The following is a 26,350-nucleotide window of genomic DNA, read 5'->3' on the forward strand; positions in this document are numbered from 1 at the left end:
AGGGATGCTTCCGATTGTTCCCCGCTTCTGCGATCACCACTCTCGGGACACATGCGACTGGTCTTCCTCCGCAATTACAGGAGTGCCGTTCTGGGAACACGTGTGCCCCGTTACAGCCCTTCTGCATGTGTACTGGTACAAGTGGGCAAGGCTAGGCAGATGGCTATGGGGCAAAGTTGTTGTTTTTAATGACTCGTGAGGGATGCACACAAGCGCAGATGTGCAGCAACACATGGGGGAGTAGGAACTCCGTTGAATATGCGCTGTTGCGCAGAGATACGTTTGTATTTTTTTTAAAAAAAACACACAATCGGCAATAAAACACACCGATACCCATCCAAAACATGTGGCAGAACTGGCAGACAGGTTCACTCCCGCACACCTCCGATACCCATGCACACGACTCTCACAACTGATTGAGTGTTCGCTGAGCCCGGAACTCATGGCGAACAGCAATGACCTCGCAAAGGAGGTGGGCACACTGCAAACATTCTTCAGAATGGACACGAGAGAGCTGGAAAACCCATGACAAAAGCAGCAAGGGGTATTCCAGGAAAACTGAGAGGTGAGCTGAGATCACCCCGGGAGAAGGTGAACGTCATGTGCCCCGTTAGTGACAACTGTGATACAATCCTGCAAAAAAGGGCTGGTGTAGACTCCCCACAATGAAATAATGGGAACCACTATTCTGGGCTTAAGAGACTTTGCATTTCAGCAACAGCCAAAAAATAAATCCACCATCAAACAATATATTAACTTGGGCATTCATCAAAGCTGGAGCTGAGCAATGATCAGATGTAACAAGATTTACAGTAAAAAAAATGTAGCTAGCTAGCAATTGTTGTTGGGTTTTTTTTTTAAAAAAAAGACTTATTCCAAGTAGACTTTATAAAATCAGTATTAGAACCAACCACTTTATCCTTTTTTGCCTTCTTCCTTTTCTTTCTCTTATTCTTCTCAGAGCATCTTTTAGTAGAAGCCCTATTGATGTTGCGTTTGTTGGACATTCTTCGAAAGCTTCTCCAATTAACCATTTCAGTGCCAGCAATAGGATTTTCTACGTCATTTGCCTCCAGGTCATGTTTCTCAAAGTTAACGTCATCATCATCAGTCTCAAAATCTGTCTCTTCTTCTTCTGTTTCATCCTCTTGATCATTTCTACCATAACCCTAATGATAAATACAGAAGAATTTGTTTGGAAGAAAATACATTACCAACGGGCTCCATGGCTTTAATTACCATGGATGATAACTACATACATACATGGTGCATTCTGAAGTGGTACGGTTCCATTATGACTTGCTACTCGTTGCAGGGGAAATCATATTTGGATTCCATGCCAATATCCTAATGCCCACAGATGTCCAGGAAAGGGGTTCTAGCATAGCATAGTCCCTGATATTCTTTTTTGTGGGTATGCTGTCAGTTTCTGGCAGGAGAAAATTCAATATGGAGATTCCTGCCCCTATGCTTTGAAGCCTAGGCAACTTGTACCCAGTGGCACCACCAAGGCCAGACCTCCAGGATCAGGTCTGGGGCCGCCACAACCCAGTGTGCTTCCAAATGACACTGGTAATGTTTTTTCTCTCTCTCTTTCTCCAAGCACCCATGCCCACCATCTTCATTTCCTAATCCCAGAGTGCCTCTGGGACCCAGCCGCTTTGGGAAATGAAGATGGTGGCTGCAGCTGTGGAGCTTCATTGTGCAGCAGTGCAGTCTAAGAAGTGTTTATGTTGTGCATTCATGATTCCTCACTCGTGGTAGTTTGCAGGTGCTTTACGTAATGTCTGGAGCATCTCCCATGCTTTGCAACCATTATAGTGTTTTTTCCCCCCAACAAGGAAAGTCTGTTATTTTTTTGTGAATGTAGCATGAAACCCTGCTGCATTCATGCAATTCCACTATACCATAGGGCCACCTAATGAATGTGTAAAGGAACACAGAGAAAGGGGGAATCACATATAAAGGAGCCGATCTTAATCTCACAAATAATCTGGAAGACTCAATAAAGTGGTGGATTAAAAGCCTCATATAGAAAAACGATAAGTGTGAAATATAGTAGAGCACTCTGTTCACACAATGGCCAACCAGCTCTCCACTAAGAACCCACAAGCAGGACATGGTGCAACAGCACTCTCCCACCCATGTTTCCCAGCAACTGGTGTTACTTCCTCTGATACCGGCTTACTTCCTCTGATACCGGAGGTAGCACATAGCCATCAGGACTAGTAGCCATTGATAGCCTTCTCTTCCAGAAATTTATCACCCCCCTTTTAAAGCCATCCAAATTGGTGGCCATCACTACATCTTGTGGTAGCGAATTCCATAGTTTAACTATGTGCTGTGTGAAGAAGTACTTCCTTTTATCTGTCCTGAATCTCCCACCAATGAGTTTCATGGGATGCCCCTGGGTTCTAGTATTATGGGAGAGGGAGAAAAATGGCTAGGGAGGTCAACTTACGCCATATCCAGAGGCCTCCCTGGCCTCCATCCCTCCCCCCTCCCCAACATTCAATTAGATGGGTAAAAATGCCTGCCTAGCTAAAATGCAGGCTGGTGGGAGCAAGGAGGCAAAAATCAGCTCTGCAAGTCCTCCCACTCTGCATTGGATGGCCATAAGCATCCAAGTTCAGAGATTTACAGCCATCCTTATAGGACTCCACACTTAATTTATATTCCACCTTTCCGCCAAAAAGGGTGCTGAAGGCAGCAAACTGTAAAAGGCAGATTTAAACAAACTCTTAAATTAAAACATAACATGAAAACAAATAAAAACATAACAATAAAAGAAATAAAAAGCACCCACCAAATTAACCCACCTTTGGCATCATACATAGGAGCATATATGCTAAAAGTGTTTCTGAAAAGACATGTTTCCCTGCCAGCAGAAGGACCACTGAGAGGGGACTAACCTAGCCTGCCTTTGTAGGGAGTACTTTCAGGTATCCTTCTCCCAAGTCATATAGGCCTAGGTGTCATTGCAAGCATTGGCAACAATTTTAGACTGATTTGTGAGGTCTGAACCTGTGACAGAATGTGTTTAAGGGAAACAGCCAACTGAAATCCATTCATTCTGGAGCTGGCTTCTTTTCACTATTTATAATTAACCACAGTTCAAGATCTGGACTTAGATGCTACACTGAGATTACTTTAAAAGGGAAGCAGAAGCTTGCAATCTCCTCATGGCTGTGCCAGAGGAGAGGGGTGTGACCATGGTGTTTCATTACCTGCTGCGTTACGAGGGCATAGTAAACTCCCCTCTGTGCCATGAGTTCGTCGTGTGTCCCCTGTTCGACAAGAAGGCCATTCTCAAAGCCAGCAATAACATCAGCTGTCCTGATGGTGGAAAGTCTGTGAGCGATCACAATGGTGGTACGGCCGGACCTGGCCTTCAAAGAGGAAAGCAGACAAGCATTTCAAAATACAAACAGCAGCGTCTCTACAACAACTGTTAATTCAGGTTTGAGTCAGATATTTCTGAAATGACTGCAAGGCCATTAACGAAACGATACCTTTGTGGATAGGTATATTTAAAATGTTTTGGTTAAATGGTCTAATTTTAAAAACAACAGCTGACTGTTGTAGGATCCAACATCTGGATCCTGCACACATTTACTAGGAGTCAAGTCCCAAACATCATTTATTTGTCCCTGGTACAGTGTAGTAATACAGATTTTGCCTATGCTTGTCTTTTTTGAAAATCTGGAGGATTTGGTGCCCTTTACCTCTTGTTACCTTGCTTTGCTTAAGATCCTTATGATTCTGACTGCCTGATTTGTTTTTAAAGCCAGACATGGAATAAAGGCATGAATATATATTGATTCAATCTTCAAAAAAAACCCAACCTGCCGGTTTAAAAGACCAGAAGATGAGGGTTTCTCACCTTGGTCCAGACTTCACGAAGCCAGGAAATTGGAAGTTAAAGCTGATGCCTTATCTGAAGTGCCCCATGATCAGTCATGATGTTGTCAATGTTAGACACTCTTCCACATTTCTGGGATTTACTGTCAGTCTTCCTATGCACTCTGGAGACCAGGCCTATACTAATTTATCTTTGATGGGAAGATGATCACCTTTATGCTCAAAAATGTGAATGTAGGTGTTATATTAATTCACACACTGGTTTCCAAACCTTTATGTTCATTTATGCCTTGCTGAAACTCAGCTTTGGAAATTATGTAATCAGAGCAGCAGGCTTACCTTATCAAGGGCTGCTTGCACTATGGATTCACTCTGTGTATCCAGAGCAGAGGTGGCTTCATCCAGCAGCAAGATCTTGGGGTTTCTGGCGAGGGCACGAGCGATAGCAATGCGCTGTTTCTGCCCTCCACTCAGCTGGGCTCCTCTTTCCCCAACCATGGTGTTAAATCTCTGGGACATTCAGAACATAGAACTCAGAGAAAATCACATTGAAGTTTCACTATTAGTTTGACTAACAAGAAAAGGAGGTCAGTGTTCAAGTTAATGCATTAGAAACATTCCACAGCTACACCAAAAATTCCAGAGCAAGCAGAGGAAACTTTTGTTTCTATCTGCAGGATCCCATTTCTCACAGAGTATAAGAGGGACACGTTATTCCCACGACCTGGAATCACACAGGTGGTGCCAATAATAGTTTATCCCTGAATCCATCAGAGACAACAATAGCAGGAAACTTTCCCAAGGTAGAAAGGTACATAGTATCCCAGATTCATTCACCTGTATGAATGAAGTCTAGAGGCATGTCTAGACCAGGGGAAGATCTCATGATCATGAGATCCTCCCCTTTGGACAGATATGCACGCAACATCCCAGGAAGAATGAGGGATGTTGCGACTGCCTCTTTTTTTAAAAAAAACACTAAAGATCAGCTCCTTCTAGTTATAATTACCTACTGCTCTTTGACTCCTTCGTTAGTCACAGTGGACAAGGGAGATGGAGAAGAGGATTTTTAGGCTGGGTTTTTCTCTTGAGGATTGCAGCAAGTATGGCTTAAAGAAGACACAACTCTCTGTTATGCAGAAATTAGTAGACTGGTGTCCAGAGAGCCACAACTGATAAATCCTGTCCCCCATTATCTCTAAGTAATCCTCTAAAATATGGAATTGTTAGAGAAGGTTGCAAGTTTCAATGCACATTACAGGAAAAAAAACAATGTTGGCCCCATTTTACAATGTATTGTTTTAATCTAATTACTCCTGGGCAGTGGTATCTTCATTATTGTATAAAAACCTGTATTGGTCTGTGCTCACAATAAACAATTCATTCATTCACTAGATTCCTTCACATTGGCTCTGTTTGCACATAACCACACCCCATTGGTTTAAAAATGAAGTTCTTCAGCTTCATGGGATGATGACCCCTGGGTTCTAGTATTACGGAGAAAAGTGTCTCCCTATCCACATTCTCCATACCATGCATAATTTTGAACACCTCTGCCATGTCTCTCCTTAACCTCCTTCTTCCCAAGCTAAACAACAGCTGTTATAACCTTCCCTCATAGAGGAGATGATCCCCACACCTTGATCATTTTAGTTGCCCTTTTCTGCACTTTTTCCAGCTTTATATCTTCTTTTTTAGGTGTGGTGACCAGAACTGTACACAGGATTTCAAATGTGGCCACACTATAGATTTGTATAAAGACAGTATAATATTGGCAGTTTTATTCTCCATTCCCCTTCAAGTTATGCCTAACATGAAGTTTACCTTTCTTTACAGGGGCTACACATTGGGCTGACATTTTCATTGAACTGTCCACCACAACCCCAAGATCTTTTTCTTGGTTGTCACTGCTAGCTCAGAATACCTCAGGTTATACTTGAAATTGGGGGGGGGGGGAGGTTTGCTCCAATGTGCACCTCTCTACACTTGCTTAGATTGAACCATATTTGCCATTCTCCCAGTTTGGAGAGAACATTTTAGAACTCCTCAAAATCCCTTTTTGTTTGAACCACCCTAAATATTTTGGTGTAATTGGCAAACTTGGCCACTTCACTGTTCACTCCTAATTCCAGATCATTTATGAACAAGTTGAAAACCATGGATTAACCACTTGATTGTTAAGCTCCTAGACAACCTGATGGTCTAGGTTCGCACCTCATGCATAACAACCTATGAAGTAGCTCATCATGGGTTGCACTGTAAAACAGAACCAGTAGGTTGTCATTACATACAAAGCAAGTCATTGTGGATCCTCAGGAAGCCTGCTACCAGAATGTAAAGAAATGGTGGATTGGTCACTACAGAGACCATCTATTTGACCTAGGTTTACTTGTGGGTACTTTCAGTCATCTAGATAGTGAAAAGTGTGTGGCATAATCCAGAGTAGTCTCTGGACCTGTGAACATCTACCATGAGAAAAAATATATATCTGTTAATCTACTCATACAAATCAGCGAGTCCATTGATGTTTATGCCACCAGAAAAATTGCCTTAAGAAATTACTAAATCTAATTAAGGGTAGTAGGCTGATAAACTTAAATCCTTGCTCATCCTTAGCAGAGCTCCCAGGATCATAATAGAGAACTTGAAAGTTCAGATACTCACATCAGGAAGTTTTGATATGAAGTCATAAGCATTTGCTTCTTTAGCTGCCTGTTCAATTTCAGCATCAGTAATATCCTGTCTGCCATAACGAATGTTGCCTGCTATTGTGGTTGCAAACAAAACCGGTTCCTGGCTTACGATGCCAATGTTTTCTCTCATCCACTTGATGTTAAGTGTCCGGATATCATGTCCATCTATGGTAATCTGGGAGAAAGAGTGTTGGAGTTTGCAACAGCCACAAAAGTAGATTTTAAGCAGGTGTAATTAAGAGCTAGATTCAGGGCACAATCCAATGCATGGGAGTTGTAGACTATTTTCTGTCTAAACATGCATAGGATTGCACCCTCAGAAAACTTTGTTGATAGATCAACAGATAGTTACTCAACAGATGCTTCAGAGACAAAGTGAGCAATATAATTGAATCTGGACATTATTTAAGACGTTTTCTTAAATAAATTTCTATAATGGCATTATCGAGACACATTTTGATTTTTATTTGAAAACACATGTTACAAAATAAAAAGATATGCATTTGATCCAGGCTAAGTTTGTTGTACTTAAATTCCATTTAAATAATTGGTTTTCATTTATTTCAATGGGAATTAACTGCAACTATCTTAATTTGGATCCAACCTTTAGAATTGCTTTTAAAATTACTGAAAGTATTCAAATTGGGTTAGTCAACAACATGGCATGAGCTCAGGTCAATGTCATACAACACTGATTGCCAAACAAACTGTTCAGTGAGCTGCTTTTTTTATATACAGGAAATTGCAACTAGTTGCTCTGTAAATTGCACAGCCGTGGTTCAGTCCAAACATACCTGTCCTTCTGCTGGATCATAGAATCTCTGCAGTAGTTGAATTGTCGTGCTTTTCCCACAGCCACTGGAACCCACAAGAGCAATAGTTTTCCCAGGCTGGATTTTTAAGTTCAGACCTTTCAGAATCTGGAATGATAAAAAAAAAAAAGTTTTTTGAAATGCACACGTTTGCTGTCTCTGGATCACTGCAACAATGAATAGAAAAATAAAGATCACAGAGGCATACTTCTTCAGAAAGATGGCCTAGAGCATGTCTACACTATACTTTTTTCCTGGGGTCATCCCTGTGCGTCCAAATGGCGTCCAAACCAGACACAGTCGTGGGACCATTCCGAGGACCACGGCTGGTTTGGGTGCCTGTCCCAGCTTCCCCCATCCTCCACGCAAGTAGCAGGCTGGGCACAGAGCTGTTCGGGGGGGGGGGTGTCTCCATGCCCTTTAGGGGTGGAAGGACAGCAATTCTGCCACACGGGGATGGCAGGGGTGGTTTGGGTGCACAGGTGTGGCTCCACTTATAAGAAAAAAATGTCAGCCGCAACATACGCCGCACGGCCATCAAGACGCTGGGGGAGGATTGCGGAAGCAGGCAAGTTCCCTGATCCTAGCACTTCTATTTATTGCTGATAATGGAATGGATCCAAGATATCTGAATCAGCCTCTGCCTGATTTTGGGGGAGGCCCCTCCTCTCCAAAAGAACTCACTCCATTCAGCAGGATCCCCAACATTCTGAATAGCATTTAGTGAGAGCCAGTGTGGTGTAGTGGCTAAAGTGTTGGACTGGGAGTCGAGAGATCCAGGTTCTATTTCTCATTCGGCCATGGACCAGTCACAGACTCTCAGCCCAACCTACCTCACAGGGCTGTTGTGAGGCTAAAATGGAGAGGAGGAGGATTATGTACACTGCCTTGGGTTCCTTGGGGAAAATAAGGTGGGATATAAATGGATTATTTTTATGGGGAGGGGAAAGTTGGCTTCCACCATCCCAATTGCACACACCTAAATCTGGATCCATCCCAATATTTGTATTTTGTAAAATAAGTAAAAGTTATTTTTAAATACCCTATTAGCACTTCTTCTTTGATCAGTCAGAAAAGAGCAATAACCATTTCCCTCACACAAATGGTTATATCTAAACTGTTTTCAAAGTGTCATATCCTGATTGATGTAGATCTGGCAAATGTTTACCTCAAAATGCTTAGCAACCATAGCTTAGCATGACGTCTGAAAAGGGTCACAGTGCTATGATTTGGTTAATGAATGACATCCTAAAAATTACACACTCATTTAACATATCTCTGGCAAAGACATTCTGTATTCCAGATACAAATGTTTCTTATTGCTGATAATGGGATGGATCCAGGATCTGCCTACTGTTGTCAGAAGGGCTTCTCTCACAGAAGGTGTCTCTGCCTGATTTGTAGTGATCCCTTCTCCCCTCCAGCACCACAACAGTCTCTATTCAGCACGGTCCCCTGACCCTCTATATAGCATTTTCACAGGGCTGGACAGGTTGCTGCATAGAGAAGAGAGTGGGGAAGTCAGCGTTCAACAGTCTAGCTGCACCTGCCTAAATCTGGATCCAACCCAATATTTTTATTTGTAAAAAAATAAGTTATTTTTAAAAAACCTATAAGCACATCTTCTTTGAACAGTCAGAAAAGAGCAACAACTATTTTCCTCACACACATGGTTATATCTAAAAAAAAGGGGGGCAGTGGGGGAGAAGAAGAAGAGCCACCTTACTTGTGTATCAGGTCTAGAGGGGTAGCTGAAATGGATGTTTTTGAATTCAATCTCTCCTTGGAGCTTGTCTGGCTTGAACCCATCACTGGAACTGCTATCTATGGGACGGGGCTGGAAAGATAATTTGGAACAAAGTTACACTTCTATACCTGTAGTTTAACATAAGCATGTTTTCCCCCCATTCTACTGATAAATACATTTAGAATTGCACTCTGTAACATGCTACATTATGTTCTTCTCTTCTACGAGGGCTGAATTTCTGATAAGTAGAGTTGCTATTTTAAATGACCCATAATTCTCCACAAGGTTCAAAGGCCACAGCTTGGCTATATCAAAATAACTAGCAATAAGTCCAGTATACTTGTTATTTATTGAAGTTACCTTAATATACCTCATTATAAATCATTGATGTAAGTGGTCATGAGGAATGTGGTTTGAAACACAAGAGGGGCAAATTCCCTTCTTGCTCTCCCTAACTGACACCGCTGCCCATAAAGCATTTGGAACTTAACTGGCTGGAACACATTAGTAGCATTGCCAGTTTTAAATCTGGAATAGCTGAGGTTTTTTGCTTTTGATTCCAATCCCTGACACACAACACAGTAGCTTTTCAGAGGCATTCAGAATTTCAGTGCTGACTGAAAAACGAAGGGAAGTATCCAATGCTGCAGCTCTGCTTGAGACATTGACATGGTGCTTGCATGAGCCACCTCTAGCATAATGCCAATAACATATGCTTATGCAATGGGTTCCCCCGGAAAAAAACTGGTGAACTAGCATAAGCTGTTATTATTGTGCTAGAGGTCAATTGCGGTAGCACTATATCAATGGTGTAAGTGGAGCGGCAGCATTGGATACTAGCCCAAAGGGTTAATTCCAGAGAAGTGCAAGTCTTAAAAGTCCTCTGATTTTAACATTTAAAAAACACTGAAATTAACAAATGCCCAAAAATAATTTTAAATAAATCAAATAAGGAAAAGTGCTAAATCTGTACTCCTAAGTAACTTATACACAATCCATCTTTAAACACATCTATACATGTTATTATTCTGTATTACACCTAAACAAGTCATTTGCTATTTTAAAGTTAAAATTATAATGAAAAGATGTCAAGAAGGATATATATGAGTTTAAAAAGGTATTCATATTATCCCATTCAAGAAATGGATTGTGATATTTCATCATCTTGTAGAAGTTCCAAGTATGTGAAACATTAAAATGGTCATATTGTTTGGCCAGTGCTTAATTGGATCTGGTTGGCAAAAGGAAGAGAACAAATTAGACACACAGATTTAGCTGGGGCAATAAATTGGTCACAACTTTATTGACTTCCACTTAAACAGGCTTGGTGACAACATAGGACATTGATCCTGTCATCAGCCAGCCAGCCTGCTCTCTGATTACTCCTTCCTAGCCCGCAAGCCAGTAGTGCTGATGGTGGATGTCAGGGCCAAAGGCACACCACATGCAGAGTGCTAATGTGAACTCCTTTCCACCACCCCTGATATAGCCAGCTCACAGACCCCATGCTGCTCTGGTCTTGGTGCCATGTCCCCAGGATCTCTAATGGGATTCCTCACCATGGGGGATCAGGGAGCCCAATCTTGCTCCCCCTCACCAATTGATAAAACCCATGCCTATCACACCTGGAGTACTGGAACAAATGTCATAAATTGAAGCAGCCATAAAGAATTTACTGATAGCCCATTTACTTACAATGGAATTAAGCTTGCAATGGAGAATGCAAAAACCCTGAATTGGTATGCAGGTAAAATTCCTTCCAGACCCATTAACTGGTGACTACTTCTGCCATTGTATGACATCTTACTACCCAGGGTGAGTGGGGAAGTCAACAACTGCAGTCCTGCAGCCACATGGCAGGATGAACTAGAGGGGCCCCAGGATGAACCGCTGTGGGTCCACCCCTTTCCCCCACCCCACAATCAGGCTCAGCAGTTCTCTCCCTGGCAAGGTGTTGATGACGTGGCTGTGCAACTGCTCTTCACCAGCCTTTCTTCTTCGCTGCTGGCCTGTGCAAATAACTGCTCTCCAGTATGAGAAGAACTCAATTTATGTATCTTCGCCAATATATACCTTTCTGATAATTTTAAAAACTTCATAGGCAGCTCCACGAGCACTGGCCACGTGCTTCAAATTTGGGGAAGCTTGTCCAATGGAAAATGCACCAATGACCACCGAAAAGAACACCTGTAGGGGAAATATGGGAGTAATAATTAACATTGGTTCTCAGTGATTTACCATCTACTAAAGCAATTCCAAACCAAGTGATACATAGGTGACTGCTGAAAATGTACTCTTTATGAAAACAAAGAAATAGAAAACATTTTCCCTTTACGTTCTCCAGCAGGATTTTGTACCTCTTGCAAAGCTATTTGTATCTCATATGTAGTCTATTTGAAGTGTCCACAGAAAAGAGAAGCTACAAAGAATTACAGTCACAATCCTGGATACATTCTGGCTTTACTTAAAGCCTAGTTAACTGTACAATGGAGGAGTTCATCGGGTGGTTATTTCTTTCAATAAGTGGAGCTGCTGGTTTATTTAGCTCTGTTTTAAGGAATGTCTACCTTGACTCCAAAGGGCTTTCCTTTACTAAGAGGCCCACTCCAGCAAGGATAATTTGCGCTCAGGAGGAGTCATTTGTGCGCAGATTGTCTTGCTAGATATGCATTGCTGCCATAAGAATGCACCTAAAATTATTGATATTGAGATTAGGTACCACATCAGGTCCATATATGCATCCCATAATAAACTGTCAGCTTGGTCACTTTGAAAGCTCAACCGTTGGAGCCTTCCCATATCCAGACTATTATTGAAGAAAAGCAAAATAAAAGTGCAGTAAACAAACAGATAGATAATAAATTATACCCTCCAGAATCCCCAACACTAGTTTGATAAGTGGACACAGCCCATCACTGGGCATAATGATCTGTGGGTCACATTAATTTGTACAAAACCAGGTAGCAATGATTCTGGCTTCTGTGGGTCATAGAATCATAGAATAGTAGAGTTGGAAGGGGCCTATAAGGCCATCAAGTCCAACCCCTTGCTCAATGCAAGAATCCACCCTAAAGCATATCTGATAGATGGTTATCCTGCTACCTCTTGAATGCCTCTAATGTGAGAGAGCCCACAACCTCCCTAGGTAACTGATTCCATTGTCGTACTGCTCTAACAGTCAGGAAATGTAATGAAAGATCTATCTGTATCAGAAGTTCAAAGACCATACTTTTAAAGTTTACATTTAGTTCACCAACAATACTTACAATTAACACTGTTCCAATGTCATAGGTATCTCTCTCATCTATTGTGAGTTTGGTTCCATACCAAAAGCCAAGTGCATAGCAACCAAATATCAAAAATTGGGAGACACCCAAAGAAGTATTAGTAGTGATGCTCTTTTTCATTCCAACAACCCTAGCTTCCTCTAGGTTTGTATCATACCTGAAAACAGAGAAATTCCAAAGTGTTATTTTTAGGATATTTTCCCCCCATGACTTCTGATTCCGTACAGGTAAACATTTCTGCCATTTTTACTTTCTGAAATTCACATCTTAAACCTCCTGAGGCTGCTGGAACCTCACTGGGCTTTCCCATTTGAAGTTGTAGACTACTGTGTTTACAGAAGCATGCCTAAGACAGGTGGACACATTTTATCCTGTGATGCCCCATTGGTAAAGGCTAGAGGTACCTCTTCAGACTGCACAGTTCACAGTGGTAGAGTATGATTTGCTAGTAGAAGGTCCTGGCTTTTGTCCCCAGTACCTCCAGGTAGATCTGGAAAGACTCATATCTGAAATCCTGTTGAGTGGCTGCCAATCAGTGCAGGTAATACCAAACTAGACGGACCATTGCTCTACCTTGGTATAAGGCAGCTGCCTGAATGCATATAAATGCTATCTTACCTTGCTTTAGCTTTCACCTGTCCATTAAAAGCAACAACTGTCCTGATGGCTGACAAGATTTCTTCTGCCACAGCACCTGCCTTAGCATAAGCCAAAAGCTCCTTAGTTGTCAACACTGAAAGGAGCTGGTAAAGAAAAACAATTTCAATCAGTTTGCAGAATTTCACATTAAACTAGTAGAATTATTTTATGTGATGGAAAATCACAAATGTCTTTTGTTGATATGCTTTAATTCTAGACCTGAACACTAACCAAATGGATTATACTTATAGTTCTTTGCACTGAGGATATCTCTTTATTAGCTTGCTTCAGTGAAACTGATTATTTGTATTTTAGCAAAATGGATAAAAGTTTTCTTTTAAAAGATATGCACTAAAACAACAGCAAAATAGAAATGTGATGTTTGATCTAAATATCAGGAACTGGTAAAGAAAAACGATTGAAACCAGATTTCAGAACTACACATACATCAGAAGAATAATTGTATGTGACGAAAAAATGTCTTTTGTTGATATACTTTAGTTCTAGTCCCAACTAAGCCCCATTTCAAAGACTAACAAAATGTATTATGTATCTATTGGATGCCACAACAGCTCTTTAATAAGGGTTTGTCTAAGTCAGCAAATTGATGGAGGTGTTGCACAGCTCATGTTTTTTTTTAATCATATGTTTTGGCCATATCCAATACTTGCCACTTTGGGGAAGGAAATTATTATATGGACAAATGTTGTACTGGAATAGTCTTTAATATTTACTGATATATATGCCCTCTTAAATTATCTACCAGCAATTTAGAAGTTAATGCATGTTCAGCGCAAATAGATTATCTCACCTTGAATAATGCAATAGATTGCTGATGTAACTATGCTTTCAACACCTGAACAGGTGGTATATATATATATTGCACTTGTGAATGGCTACTTATATGAATATATGGTCAGCTTTCTTTGAAGTTATGTAGAATTGTTAGAAAGCCATATTTTATATATAGACACATTTCGTATGCATCCATAGTTTACTCCATAGGATCTCCCTATTTATCCCATCGAAGGCAGCAGTCAGATCAACAAAAGCAGCATATTGATATTTCCTTGGGGCGTGCATTGAAACTGATATATTCCAATTTATGAAGCTACATTTTTTTCCACTTTTGTTTTGTTGAAATTTTGTACTAAAGGATTTTAGACTAATTACTAGGAAGAAGTTTCTGATAGTATGAGCAGTTTGACAACAGATGGAACAGACTGCCTCAGAGGGTGGCGCACTCTCCTTCATTAGTGGTTTTTCAGCAGAGGCCACTTATTGGGGCTGCTGTGGTGGATTTCTTGAATCAGTCATGGGCTGGACTAGATGATCTTTGAGGCGCCTTCCAATTCTATGATTGTATGTCTAGCAACTTACATGTGACCATACACCCCCAGCTGCAACAAGAAGAGGGCTAACAGACAATATCACGAGGGTCAGTTTCCATCCATACACAAATCCTATGATAATCCCAGTCACAAATGTAGAAGAATATTGGGTTATTATACTGATCTTGTCTCCAATGCCTTCGTGAATGCTGTTAATATCTCTGCAATTAAGAAAGACAACTGTAAAAGTCAGTTATTGTGTTTATTCACATACTTTTTACATAGGATATTTTACAAAAGTTCAGAGTGTTGAACAACTAGGATAGCCATAATAATAATAATAATAATAATAATAATAATAATAATAATAATAATAATTTCTTACCCGACTCTCCCTTTGGATCGAGGCGGGGAACAACATTAGTACAGAAATCAACACATATTAAAAAACTCTTGATTTTACATTGTCTAGGTAGGCGTGCCAGAAAAGGCTAGTCTTCAAAGCTGCCTTAAAATCACATAAAGAGCTAATTTTATGAATCTCGTCCGGAGGCTGTTCCACAATCCAGGGGCGACAGAAGAAAAGGTCCTCTGGGAAACTGATGTCAGCCTAGTTGTGGCTGACTGAAGTAAGTTCTCCCCAGAGGACCTAAGTATGCGGGGCAAACTCTAAGGCTAGTAGTAAGGGAAAAACACCACTTTATATCGCCTTATATTTACTTACATTTTAAAGTTCTGAGGCACAATAAATCTGCAATGCCGTAGGCCTTAGCTAGACCTAAGGATTATCCCAGGCAAATGGAGAGGTCGTCCCTGCCTGCTCCAGGGATCCCTTGTGTGTCATTTGCATGCACAGGGATGATCCTGGGACAATCCCAAGATATAGGCCTGGTCTAGCCATGGCCATAGACACACTGTAGGTCATAGAATTAACTGGCACATTCCAGTCTCTTGATGATTCTTTTAACAAGAAAATATGATTGGAGCAACAAGGAAAAGCAACTGGCTACAGTCTAGGGCATTGCTAGCAAATCAGAAGGGCTGCAGTAAACATGAAAATCAAAGACAACATCCAAAAATTTCATGAGAGATCATTTCTGTCTTCCACTCTATGCCATTAGTAGTTCCACGTGATTTAGGCATTCAGAAGTTATGACTAGACAACCAAAACAAAATGTGCCTCACCAAATATGCAAAAAACAGTTACTCCTGCTAGGGTTAAGATTTTCACCACAATGCAATCACTTCCTGTAAGTGTAGAATTGCTGAGTGCCCACAGAGGTCCTATGCTCAATAAGAGATGTTCCTTTCATTTTAATGGAGGAAACTACGCTGTCACATACATGTTCCCCTGTGTCCATGGATATGTGTTCTCGGTTGCAATTAATATTTATTTATTTATTACATTTTTATACCACCCAATAGCTGAAGCTCTCTGGGCAGTTCACAAAAATTAAAACCATAATAAAACAACAATTAATGGGACAATCCATGCATGCAAGAGCTTAATTTGTGGTAAGAAATTAATATAATTTCATTTAATTAATGGAAATATCTTTAGGATAATTAATTCAGCATAGATAGTGGCTGAATACCCAGCCCTTTTAAAATGGAATTAAACCCCAATGGCCTGCTGTATAGTGGGAAACATTGGACTGAATCCATTTGGCAGGATTTTAGCTCTTCGGACATGGCTGCCCATACACAGCCCCTGCTGTCTGATCAGGTAGGAGGAAAGCGCACACAAGACCTATTTGTGAATGTGATTAACCAACAATGTCAGAATACACATATGGTCATGACCTGGATCAGGTTGGTGAGCTCTAGTTCCAGGAATGTGTTTATCTTCTTGGTATACAAAACAAAACCCCTCCTTGCCAGTGCCCAAATTATAGCTTAAACAGTAATATCTTACTCTGTCAGTCTAGTGTTTAATGTTCCAATCTGGATATTATCAAACCAGCCCATCTCTTGGTGAAGAACAGCAAAAAAGAACTTATCGCGTATTCTTGCTGTTTGTCTTGCAGAAGTAGTCACAAAGGTCCAACTTTCAATAAAGGTACATAACAAGACAGCAAAGCCGATTCCAACAAAGTAGTAAGCATGCCTGTCAAAGATATTAAGGGTCAATAAAGTGTTACATTATAATTAATTTCTTTGCTTCCTTTTGCACCAAAAGCTCCCAAGGAAGTTCATAAAACAGAATTCTCTGGGCCAGATTGTTATGTTCAAAAAAGGAAATGTATTTGCAATTTGTAAGGTATTTGCTAATATTCACACAAACAATTCAAGGCTGGGAATCTAAGGGCTCCTCTAAATGAGCAATTTATTGCACCCTCATGATTGGCCTCTCCCGGACATTTGCAGGTCTATTATACGAGGTCGTCAATGTCCAGGACATCTCCCACGCTATCCTCTGGAAATCCCCCTAGTAAAAGAACCACTAATAATGTGGTAATATCTGGAACACAGTGGGATCTTCCACCACTAGATGAAACTGTCTCAATGGAAGAGAATGGAATATGCTTAGAGGGGAAGTATTCAGTTCAAATTGTGTAGTTGCCCCTGACTGCCGATGTAATGCAGCCCATAACAACTGTGCAAAAGAAGCAGGACACAGAAAGCCCCAATAAGATAACATGATTTCCCCTTAATGCAGAGAAGCTCTTTGTAAGCATTTTCATTAAGTAATAAACACACAGTGACCTGATTCATTCATCCCAGTGGCAAATACAATAGAATACCAGATTCAGCATAACTTAATTGATTTTTGTGAACCATCCAGGGAGCTTTGGCTATTGGACAGTATAAAAATGCAATAAATAAATAAATATTAAACACAATGACCCTGTTCAGATGACACACTAAGCCACAGTGGTTAAGCATTCTGAGCTAAACATTATGGCTTAGTGTGTCATGTGAACCATTTTTAATCATGGTGGCTACATAACCAAGGTTTATACATGTTCGCTAACCATTTGCTGCAAAAGGGTGAGTGGTCTAACCATGGTTTAGCGTGTTGTCTGAACAGGCCCATAGCAGATTCACTTAGGCAGCTCCAAATATACAACTTAGGCTACATCTACACTAGTGCTTTTTTATTGGTATTTAAGTGTACTGATAAAGGTTCCATATACCGCTTTTCTAGCATTATTTCCCACTATCCAAAATACCGTAACATATATCATTGTGTGTGCTCCGAAGTATAAATGCAGAAGAGGCATATAGCATCACCATGGTGGGGGTCATACAGACACGACACGTGGTGTATATGTGATCACAATCACGGGTAGGAAGGCAAGGAAAATTTGGCCTAACATCAAGACAGAACAATAGCTTTCCAAAGCAGTAATTGTGAAAGTTCTTACTTGGTCATTTCAGCTTCTATATTTGTAGCTGCTTCTGGACATGATGAATTATTTATTTGTGTACCATCTGTAAAACAGTCATCAGAATCAGAAGATTATTATTTTAAAAGATGTTTTGCCAATTCCACAATTTTTACAGTGCTGGAGTCTTAGGGTGGAAAGTTTTGTTTACTAAGTAGATATAACCTTTCTAACTTTCAAGCCTGATCTTTTCTAGACATATGTTTATCTCTTTTTGTGAACCGCCCAGAGAGCTTCGGCTATTGGGTGGTATAAAAATGTAATAAATAAATAAATAAATAATTAAATAAATAAATAAGTAATCTCTAGGCACCTTAAGTCTGTCTCTGTTTAAAAAGAGCAACTAAGGCAACTAAAGATGGATAAAATTTGGGAGACTATGAGTAACCTATTCATCAAGTGCAGTGAGCAAGGAATCCGAACTCAAAGAATGATATTAAGGTTTCCATTTATGTTGAAGCTCTTCAAACTTTTGATCAATTTCCAACCAAGTATAGTTTCCTATATTTTTCTGTTTGATACACATGTACACACAAAATGGCATTCTTTCAGACATGCTCCTTTTATATGTTGTATAACTGGGAATTTTACTGTCATTAATTATTGAGATTTTACATAGAGCATTTGATCATAGAACTCCCATAAGCATATCAGTTATAACAACTGAATTCCTGTGGTCCTTTAGTGATTTTATTGATTATTATGTACTTTCTTATTTCTGTTGCTTGATTTTATTAACTTTATTTCAAACTAAAATAAAACAAAATTTAATGATTAAAAAATGCTCTCCGCCTAGGACCAAGCACAGTACATCAGTCCTATGTAAAGTTATTTTCTGCATGTTGCAACTTGATGTAAGTAAAACATCAGATGTTCACATAACAAATAACTAATGCTAAAGAGACACACACTCTATCACCCCATGTTGAAGTCACCCATGAAAATGGAAAAAAGAAAACTGTAAGGAAGGTGTTTTATCACATGGGAGCTGTCACACCATGTACCAAATGTCACCATTCTTTTCATACTCATGCTTGAAAAGAGCCTCCATCTCTGCTAATGCCTCTTTTTATTACTTTAGGGATTCATGTGCTACATTTTCAGGACTATAATTCTATGAAGATAATGAGTGCAAGCCAAATAGACAATACTGATAGTATTGTAAAGTCCTGTTCCCTTCTTTGGGGTTCTTCAGATGATCAGGGGGGTAAAAGACACTATTTTGCTTCCCCACCCCACTCTCTATTACAAGCCATGTGTTGTGGTGTGGTTCCTTACGCCTGGAACGCTCTTCCAGAACATTTGAGAACTACAAGTTCAATCGCAGCTTTTAAAGCTCAACTAAAAACTTTTCTTTTTCCTAAAGCTTTTAAAACTTGATGTTGTGCGGACTTTATACTGTTAGTTTTACCCTACCCTGTGCCTGCTTACCCTACCCTGTGCCTGTTGGCATTCTCTTCCCCTCCTTATTGTTTTATTATGATTTTATTAGATTGTAAGCCTATGCGGTAGGGCCTTGCTATTTACTGTTTTACTCTGTACAGCACCATGTACATTGATGGTGCTATATAAATTAATAATAATAATAATAATAATAATAATAATAATAATAATAATAATAATAATCCTGCGCAGCACACCATGCTGGATTTGGACAACATGGCACTCACACTTCATCATGGAGTGGCTGTGCGCATGACATGCACTGGGGCTGGGGTAAAGCCACAATGGTTGCTTTTAACCCCATGATCATATGAATTAAATTTAATAGGGATAAATGTCAAGTGTCCCTGCAAACTTTTGTATGTTGGTATGACCGCTAGAAAAATAAAAACATAAGAGCTGCATCAGAAATCAAAGACTGCATGCTCCCATGGTGAAACATTTCGCTGAGTTGGGACATTCCAAAGAGGATGTTAAATTCTGGATCCTGGAGAGACAAACCAGCTCTGGAAAACTACTGGAGAACAGATTGGAAAGGAGGGAACTGTTTCTGATCTTCACACTTGGAACAACAATGCCAAATACCTTAAATGAAGAATATAATTGGTCTCGTGTTTTATAAGATTGGATTTACACCGTTTGGGATTACCTGTCATTAATCAATTATTCATCGTGGTTCTGATGTATTATGAGTACCTTTGAAGATTCAGGCAGGGTTTTTTATTTTAAAGGGCCTTTTTCCCTTTTTCCAGCTGAGAGTACAGCTGAGAAGTATAATTACTTGGCTGATTAGGCATATAAAGGAAGCCTCAGTTTAGATTCCTTATTTTAGACATACCTTATTATGCACGAGAGTTGAGGCTAAGTCAACACGCCTGTAAGTACTCCTTATTTTAATTTTGGTAAATATGTTTGTGCACTCCTGTAAAGTAAAGGTATAGTCAAGTACCTCATTCTTTATTTCAGGGTGCACTCTATCTACCACTTTGAGGAGTGACATATAAATCCCTAACTTTGGGAATACTTAAGTCAGCCCCTTTTTGAAAAACATTTCCTGAATACTCAACAGCCTAGGTAGGTCCAAAAAAACTTCGTTATATAAACAGGAAAAGATTTTTAAAAAAGATAAAATTCCTTTGCTTCTAAGGCACTAACAAATTTTTTTTGTATATTTTTAGTGATTGGGCCAGTGACAAAGACTAACAAGTCAAAACATGTATGGCCAGAGTCTAATGAGCACTGTTTTTATTTTATTACTTCATTTCTAAATGTATAAGAGTGTTCATTGAAAGTATTAATAATTTCATTTCATTTGTATTAAATTTTAATTCGTATGTATATCCTTAACTGCTTTTCTTTTAATTGTTAGAGCAGTACAACAATGGAACCAATTACCTAGGGAGGTTGTGGGCTCTCCCACACTAGAGGCATTTAAGAGGCAGCTGGACAACCATCTGTCAAGTATACTTTAAGGTGGATTCCTGCACTGAGCAGGGGATTGACTAGATGGCTTTATAGGCCCCTTCCAACTCTACTATTCTATGGTTCTATCCCAGTCAATGACATTCTCAGCTTCTCCAAATGGAAAATCAGACCCCTAGTAAAAAATCGGTTTGAGGAAATTTTCTTACTTTTACCTGTAGACCCATCTAGACCGGTTCCAACAAAGCTGTTTGTCATCTCGCCAAAGACAATAATCAGAAGTGGCAGTCCAATTCCAGCTGCAATAGCTGCGATGATCCCCACTATCATCAGAAGGATATCGAATCCATCTGCAAAACTAAACTACATTGATAAAGAAAAAGAGGGGAAATGTGGATGAAATTATGGCAGAATGTTTAGAATGGCAGAATAGTCTGAGACTTAATCAAAATATTTGGATAAGCAGAAGTTGAATAAAGGGGTCTGAAACATTGAAAGAATAACACACTAGCACAACTTTGGTCCCTCCAGTTGTGTTAGACTACAACCCTCATCAATTCCTGCCAGCATCTAAAGGCCACCTGGTGAGGGAAAGTCCAACAGAGGTTCCCTTATTGGACTCCCTGGAATAAAGACTCCCCTCCAGGTGTTTAAAAGGTAAGTTCAGTTCAGAAAAAAAGAGATTCTGTGATTTCTTTGTGCAGTTTGAGGAGCAGGGAAGAAGTACATGAGCCGGAGAGATGTTCCTCTCCTGTTCTCCCTGCCTCTGTAGATGTGGAGAAGCTAACATCTAAACCATGTCCTCCAGATGACAGACAGAAAGCAAATCAGCAGATTACACACTCACCAGCTCAAAAAATCCAACCATCTTGATCTTTTCCTTCTTTTCCTTTTTTGATTCCTCATTTTCCTTTCTAAAGGGATTTAAGAGAATATCAAGTCAACCTGATTATGTTCAAGGCAAATCAAAGATGATGAAAAGCTAGAGATAAACCTACTTTTTCTTCTTTTTAAAATGACCATTTTGTGCACCTGCTTCATTCAGCTGGAAAGCAGTGTTGTCATAACCATTGCTTGGGTGCTCTGTTGATGGGAAAGTTGGCTAGATTTAGCACAATAAATGTTTTGAGAATACTGTATCTATCCCCTTGCCACATATATATAAATATATACAGAATTAAATTTGCAAAAGTAATTGCTTATGTTGGTGTCATTCAAGAAGATCTAGAAATCTGTATTGTGTATGCATATGCAGACAACTCTACTGTGCACTTAATTAGAAAGATAAAGAAAGCAAAGTCTTCTTAAAAAGATGTGTAACAAGGCAAGTGAATGGTTCCTTGAATACACTTCAACCAAACTACTACCTCACCACTCTAAACAGGACCTTGAAAAGTCTTTTTAACATCCTCATCAGGAAAGGGTCCACAGTTTGTTTAGCCAGGGCTTCTTTAGATTAAAGGCAAATCGCATTTCCTTACCAGGGCTTTGCTTCCCGCTTCTCTTGCAGAGTCATAACGTGGCTGCATTAGACAGCCAGAGAGGGACGATCACATGGTCTATATTGGAAAACTTCCACTCCTCTCACTGCTCATAGCCCTGAATGGGACAGCACCCTCTAGTGGATGATTTGTTGTGCAACTCCACTTGTACACAGTAGGAAATCCCAGGCTATTTCAGCAGAATCGGGATTTTGCAAGGGAGGGGGGGTAAAAATGAAATTACTGGGGGAAGAAACATGAGACATGCAAGAGTTTGCTGCTGACTTCAAAAGGACCTGCAAGCTTCCGTAAGTGGCCAGTCACGACCGTGCTTAATTTCACTTGCATGAAGAAGCCCCCGACTCCTGCTTGCAAGAGGAGCCAATCAGCAGCAATAGGGCAGTGTGCATCAGCATGCTGCTCATTAATGACAAGCCAGAGTTACAAAGAATCCTGGCTTATCATGATATCTAAACACAAGTATTGTGCTACTTACTTTCTGTATAAAAGTCTCTTTATCGGTTGCAAGTCAGAGCATGGGAGGAACAAAAAGTTTGAACCTCTCCAGACCAATAAATCACTCATATTGTGAAGTTATTTTAGGAAGAACGATCAGGTTGCTGGATACATGGGACCCAAGCAGAGTAGATTGGAAAATTCTGTCCATAACACATCAGGACATGCAAGTTGCCAAACTACTCGTGTAGATTTCCAAAGCCCAACATGCACCCTCTTCCATGGTACTGTAAAAATCTGGCAGAATGGATAAAGTATCCATTCTTTACACATTCCTACACAAAGGTATCAAAAGATAAATCAAAACTTAAAGATACCAAAACTCACCATATTTGGATACTTCATTCACTGTGTAACTTCTCAAATGATCTTTCATTGTTTTGTTCTTTGCTACTGTTTAAAATAGAGAAGTAAATCGTGTTCGTCAAATATCTGCATTAAAAAAGGAATGTAATTAATCATCTTTCTGGGATAAGATGGCTCATTTTGAAATTGGAATGTATTTATTTATTTAATTTCTCTACTGCCCAATAGCCGAAGCTCTCTTGCAGTTCACAAAAAATAAAACCATAGAATACAGTTTGAAGTATAAAATACGGAAACTTAAAATCACAACATAAAACTACAATATAAAAATCGCAGTATAAAAGTACAACCAGAATAAAACTGAGCAGCAATACAGTTTTAAACCAGCATTGTTAAAAGACCAGGATGGAAATATGCTGAATTACTAGGAAAATAAAAAGTTCTTCGCCTTTTTCCTGGTGCTAGAAAGAGTGCAAGATTACAGTGAATCATGTTTATTTAGATCCTCTTCATTTTGCTATATTTATTCCTTTTACATATTCCTGCCAGTAAGGTCCACTCGATAAATATTATTACCAAATAGGGCTGGCATCAAGGGTAGGCATGGTTGGGCATCTGTCAAGGGCCCCCTGACAAGAGCCCCTGGGAGTTGCGCCTCCCCTTCGCCACGGCAACCTGATTGTTCACCTGCCTCTCGCTCTTGCCCAGTCAACAGTGATGGTGAGAAGGAGGAGCAGGAGATGCCATGGCCCACTGGCTCTTTGCATGTCAAGCAAGCAATGGGTAGCAATGATGAGAAAGAAGATGGAGAGCAATAGTAGCTGGTGACAGTGGTGGCGAGGGATGGGGGCCCTTGAGGGTGTATGGCCTAGGGACAGCACTGCGACCAAAAACAGTAAAACGAATCATATCACTATTAAAAATGAGGGCAGATCTCATTTTCAGGGCTTAACTGCTTATTGTGGTCATAACTGCTCATTGGAGGGCTCAAGGGATGGGAAGCATAGAGGATTGAGATTGTTAGACAGACATGATAAAAGGCTGTCTTACACACAACAGTGTGCTCTCCTGGAAAATGTGCATAGGATTGCAGTGCTAGACATTTTACAAGAAGGGCGAGGCACTGGTTTCTGGCCCAGATGACCTCATCCATCCCTCTGTGGGCCAAATGATGTTCAAGGGCAGAGCCACACCCCCAACATCCTTTGGCGCCTGGACAATGCATTGGGTGGTTCACTCCCCTGTGCACATCGGCTGGGGCACTGAATTAGCTGCAGTCTGGCTTTCTTCATTGGGGAAGGTCTGCATGCAACTAAGCCACCATGAATAACCAGGTGATGATTCACCTGATGCATCAGCCACGATGGCTTTTCCTGCCCTAAAGCCATCTCCCACTGGCTGAAAATGTGGGCAGGCAAAGCTAAGCAAGCCACGTGTCTCCTTTGTGTGTCGCACACCATCCTGACTGGCATAGCACACAGTGCAGGTAGGGCAGAGCTTGACCAGGCAAGCAGCGATTTATGCACTGATTACCAGAGGAGGTTATAAAAAAATGGTACTGGTGACTGATGATGTAGCATCACTTGTTAAGGCCCATAAGCAGTCCAAAATAACTATTTTTTTCCATCCTAATTCTGAAAAAAGAAAATTACCAGTTAATGAACTACGAAACACTGAGTCCAGACCTGCTAATGAGATTTTGGACTGATCATTGGGCCCTCGTTGTATAATGAAGCCCCTGGTGAGAGATGTTACTGAGAATTTCCTATCCTTTCCACCACAATAATCCTACACAGGATTATTAACAATTTGCTTGCTCACTTCCATGCACTAATTGAAAGGGGTGTGTGGATTTTCATAGAATCATAGAATAGTAGAGTTGGAAGGGCCTATAAGGCCATCGAGTCCAACCCCCCGCTCAATGCAGGAATCCACCTTAAAGCACATTTTGTTGTAGTTGTCTCTGGAAGTGCGGAGTATTTAGGGACCATGGCTATTTGTGAGTGAAGGGTTTAAGCTTACCCCACTCCCAGCAATTTCTCTTTTAAAAAAATCCCATGTATTTGATTGTTAAAGGATTTTTATTCCTTGAGTCCCTATCTGACATCATAGTGCAAAGGAGCCACATGGAGCCTTAGAGTTGATCAGAAGGGAGGGGTGCAGGAGAAGAGCCCCATTGCACTGGGAAGACAGATGAGGATGAGGACTATTTCGAGGAAAGTTTTCCCCTCCTTTGCCCACCCTACTCTGGCAATCCAGTCTGACTGGGAATCACAATATGGGTATATAATGCTCGGACTCTTAATAGCTCTGATGGGTTTTAATGTTGATAACTGGAGAGGAAGATGTAGTGTAGGGAGAGGTTTGAGGCTGGGGAGTTTTATCTTGAAAGAAAAGTATTACCAATTAAAAAAATCTTTAAAATTTGGGAAAGCACTTGAGCCCCAAACAGTGCTCTTCTATTTTGCCACGGCTAGGACATGTAGTTTTGTCAAGATATAGGAGGTATCTTGACTGCCTGGGGTTGATTATAGCTAAGGGAGATCCCCCACCCCCGAACCCTCTCCCTACATACACAAACGCATATCTTCCTCCCCAGTTATCAACATTAAAACTTGTCACTTGAAGCAACAGCGCTCTTGAGTACTTGATGTGTCTCCCTGGTTTCTGGGGGCTCTGCTTCCTCTAGCAGGGACATATCTCTCTCTCTCTCTCTCTCTCTCTCTCTCTCTCTCTCTCTCTCACTCGCACACACGAGTAAGCAAGTTGTTAACTGTAGGATTACTGTGCTGGAAAGGAGAGGAAATTCTTAGTAACATCTGTCACTCTCGCCCTTCCAGGGTTCCAGGCAGTTTTTAAAAGGCTACAATCCCCTGCACACTTACCTGGGAGTAAGACCATTACACTCAATGGAACTTACTTCTGAGAAGACACTGATGATTCCACTAAGGAAATGTCTATGCTAGAGGAAGTAGGCAGCCATTTTATTTTCAACATTCTAATCTATCTGAGGCAGGAGGGAGGGGGAGAGCAATGCTACGGAGCATGTGTCGCACTATCCCTGAAGCAGTTGAGAGTAGGGGTGTGCACGGACCCCCTGCTCCGCTTCTCTTCCAGATCCGCAATTTGCGAATCAGGCAGCTCCGCCCCACCCCTGCTCCGCCTATGTCCGCTCCGCTCCGCTGCGGAGCTCCGGATCCTGATCGAAGCTCCGTTTCCCCCCCCCCCCCCCATAGGCTTGCATTAAGCTAAAAAAGTATACAACTTTTTTTCTGTTAAAGTTAGAAACCTCAAGTTTGGCACCATGACACCTCATGGAGGTATACACACGCACACCCAGACTCAAGGTAGTCCCATCATCCCCTGATTTTTGGGGAATGTATGAAAATCGGGCACCCCATTCACACCCCTTTCGATAGCTCC

At 40.7% G+C, this 26,350-nt stretch overlaps 1 protein-coding gene across 2 annotated transcripts in view; it reads right to left on the reverse strand.

Annotated features, from left to right (window-relative positions):
• The window catches only part of LOC134397207 (ATP-dependent translocase ABCB1-like), a 50,889-nt gene that overhangs the window by 20,538 nt on the left and 4,001 nt on the right, over positions 1 to 26,350 (reverse strand). Inside the window, exons 2-17 of one of the 2 annotated variants that reach the window (XM_063123674.1) lie at positions 22,949 to 23,006; positions 21,623 to 21,707; positions 21,472 to 21,538; positions 20,840 to 20,987; positions 17,739 to 17,805; positions 16,286 to 16,477; positions 14,420 to 14,591; positions 13,019 to 13,143; positions 12,380 to 12,557; positions 11,187 to 11,300; positions 9,093 to 9,203; positions 7,349 to 7,474; positions 6,526 to 6,729; positions 4,190 to 4,371; positions 3,228 to 3,384; positions 912 to 1,169 (exon numbers count right to left, since the gene is read on the reverse strand). In XM_063123674.1, coding sequence (XP_062979744.1) covers positions 912 to 1,169; positions 3,228 to 3,384; positions 4,190 to 4,371; positions 6,526 to 6,729; positions 7,349 to 7,474; positions 9,093 to 9,203; positions 11,187 to 11,300; positions 12,380 to 12,557; positions 13,019 to 13,143; positions 14,420 to 14,591; positions 16,286 to 16,477; positions 17,739 to 17,805; positions 20,840 to 20,987; positions 21,472 to 21,538; positions 21,623 to 21,707; positions 22,949 to 22,997 — 2,235 coding nt within the window. In that variant the 5' untranslated portion in view covers positions 22,998 to 23,006. Of the gene's footprint in view, positions 1 to 911; positions 1,170 to 3,227; positions 3,390 to 4,189; positions 4,372 to 6,525; positions 6,730 to 7,348; positions 7,475 to 9,092; positions 9,204 to 11,186; positions 11,301 to 12,379; positions 12,558 to 13,018; positions 13,144 to 14,419; positions 14,592 to 16,285; positions 16,478 to 17,738; positions 17,806 to 20,839; positions 20,988 to 21,471; positions 21,539 to 21,622; positions 21,708 to 22,948; positions 23,007 to 26,350 lie in introns of those variants that run through there. The other variant, XM_063123665.1, reaches the window with a different exon arrangement.

Source organism: Elgaria multicarinata, chromosome 1 (genome assembly GCF_023053635.1).
Source record: "Elgaria multicarinata webbii isolate HBS135686 ecotype San Diego chromosome 1, rElgMul1.1.pri, whole genome shotgun sequence".
Taxonomy (NCBI): Eukaryota; Metazoa; Chordata; class Lepidosauria; order Squamata; family Anguidae; genus Elgaria; species Elgaria multicarinata.